The following is a 1,684-nucleotide window of genomic DNA, read 5'->3' as shown; positions in this document are numbered from 1 at the left end:
GAGAGAGAGAGAGGAGAGAGAGGGAGGAGAGAGAAGAGGAGAGGAGTGAAGGAGGAGGTGGAGAGGGGAGAGGGGAGAGGGGAGAGGGGAAAGAGGGAGAGGAGGAGAGGAGAGCAGGAGGAAGAGGAGGAGCTGGAGAGGGGAGAGGAAAGAGAGGAGGAGAGGAGAGGAGAGGAGAGGAGAGGAGAGGAGAGAAGAAGGAGAGGGGAGAGGGGAAAGGAGAGGAGGAGGAGGAAGAGAGGAGAGAAGGAGGAGGAGGAGGAGAGAAGGGAAGAGAAGGGAAGGAGAGAGAGAGAGAGGAGCAGAGGAGAGGAGAGGAGAGAAGGAGGAGTAGGAGAGGAGAGAGAGAGGAGAGAGAGGAGGGAAGGAGAGGGGAGGGGAGGGGAGGGGAAGGGGAGAGGAGGGGGAGAGGAAGATTGAAAGGGAGAGGTAGAGAATAATCTTAGCTGTTATGTGAGAACTTATGCACTGTGATAAACATTGTCCAATATAAGGCTGGACAGGTGATGTCTAGGGTGGCTCAGTGGGTATCATTCTCATCTTCTATGCAGGAAGCCCCGGTTCTATTCCCAACCAGGGCACCTCAGGGACAGTCAGTAGCCATTGGCCAATGGAGGCCTGTGAGTCTGGGCACATGTTAATGGTGTTTCCAGACTCAGACAGACCAGCTATTTACCTCTGATGTTGTACTATTGGGGCTGATTTTGGTTTTGTTTTTAGGGTGGAACGGGCCATTTTAACTATTGTATTTTGCATCGTTCAGAGCATTCACTGTGTTATGCATCTAAAGGCCTGACACATTCTTTCATACCGTGATTTGCAGGAGATTTTGGGGAGATGGGGAACGGGGTGAGATTGTAGGGACGTCCATGTATGTATGTCTCTTACGTGTGAATGTAAATCCCACCCCCCAAGGATGGAACCACCCATGATATAAGTCTGATTCAAATGCAAACAGACATGGTGGAGGGTTTCCCATGTACCTGGGTCCCCTTGCTGCAGACAGATGGTGGATGTCAAGGACACGGCCAGCAGCCACACGGGGAACATGGTGGGAATAGCTTCGTGGGGCAGGGGCTGCAAGACAAGACAGGGTCTCAGGTGGAGGGGCCTCTGGGACAGCCAGGGGGAGACTGAGGGGGAGGGGATGGGCAAGCATGTGTCTCTGCAAACGCAGGAGGCTCTGAGGATGTGAGGGCCTGGAGGGGTGTGAGTGTGTGAGATGTGGGTGCGGTGTGCATGTATGCCAGGTGTGTGAGGTGGAGTGTGTGAGAGGTGAGGTGTGTGTGTAATGTGTGTGAGACGTGCATGGAGCGTGTGAGAGGTGAGATGTGTGTGTAAGGTGTGTGAGACGTGCATGCAGTGTGTGAGAGGTGAGGTGTGTGTGTAAAGTGTGTGAGACGTGCATGGAGCGTGTGAGAGGTGAGATTTGTGTGTAAGCTGTGTGAGACGTGCATGCAGTGTGTGAGAGGTGAGGGGTGTGTGTGTATGGAGTGGCTTGTGAGGTGTGTATGACGTGTCTGTGTGTGGTGTGTCAGGTGTGAGTGTGCATGACGTGTGTGTGATGACCTGGGTGTGAACTGTGTGAGTCTATGACGTGTGAAGTGTGTGTGAGGTGTGAATATATGCAGGGTGTGTGCGTGTGAGGTGTGTATGACCTGTGTGTGTGGTGTGTCAGGTGTGT

At 53.3% G+C, this 1,684-nt stretch overlaps 1 protein-coding gene across 1 annotated transcript in view; it reads right to left on the bottom strand.

The window, feature by feature from the left end:
* LOC102873632 overlaps positions 1-1,684 on the bottom strand; it is a 19,029-nt gene that overhangs the window by 15,025 nt on the left and 2,320 nt on the right. The window contains exon 3 of the mRNA XM_006902416.1: positions 984-1,077. Coding sequence (XP_006902478.1) covers positions 984-1,077 — 94 coding nt within the window. The remainder of the gene's footprint in view (positions 1-983; positions 1,078-1,684) is intronic.

This window comes from Elephantulus edwardii, unplaced genomic scaffold, assembly GCF_000299155.1.
Source record: "Elephantulus edwardii isolate Elephantulus edwardi_28Jun2011 unplaced genomic scaffold, EleEdw1.0 scaffold00410, whole genome shotgun sequence".
Lineage (NCBI taxonomy): Eukaryota > Metazoa > Chordata > Mammalia > Macroscelidea > Macroscelididae > Elephantulus > Elephantulus edwardii.
Note: the sequence above shows the minus strand (reverse complement) of the source record. Positions and strands in the feature narration are given on the sequence as shown.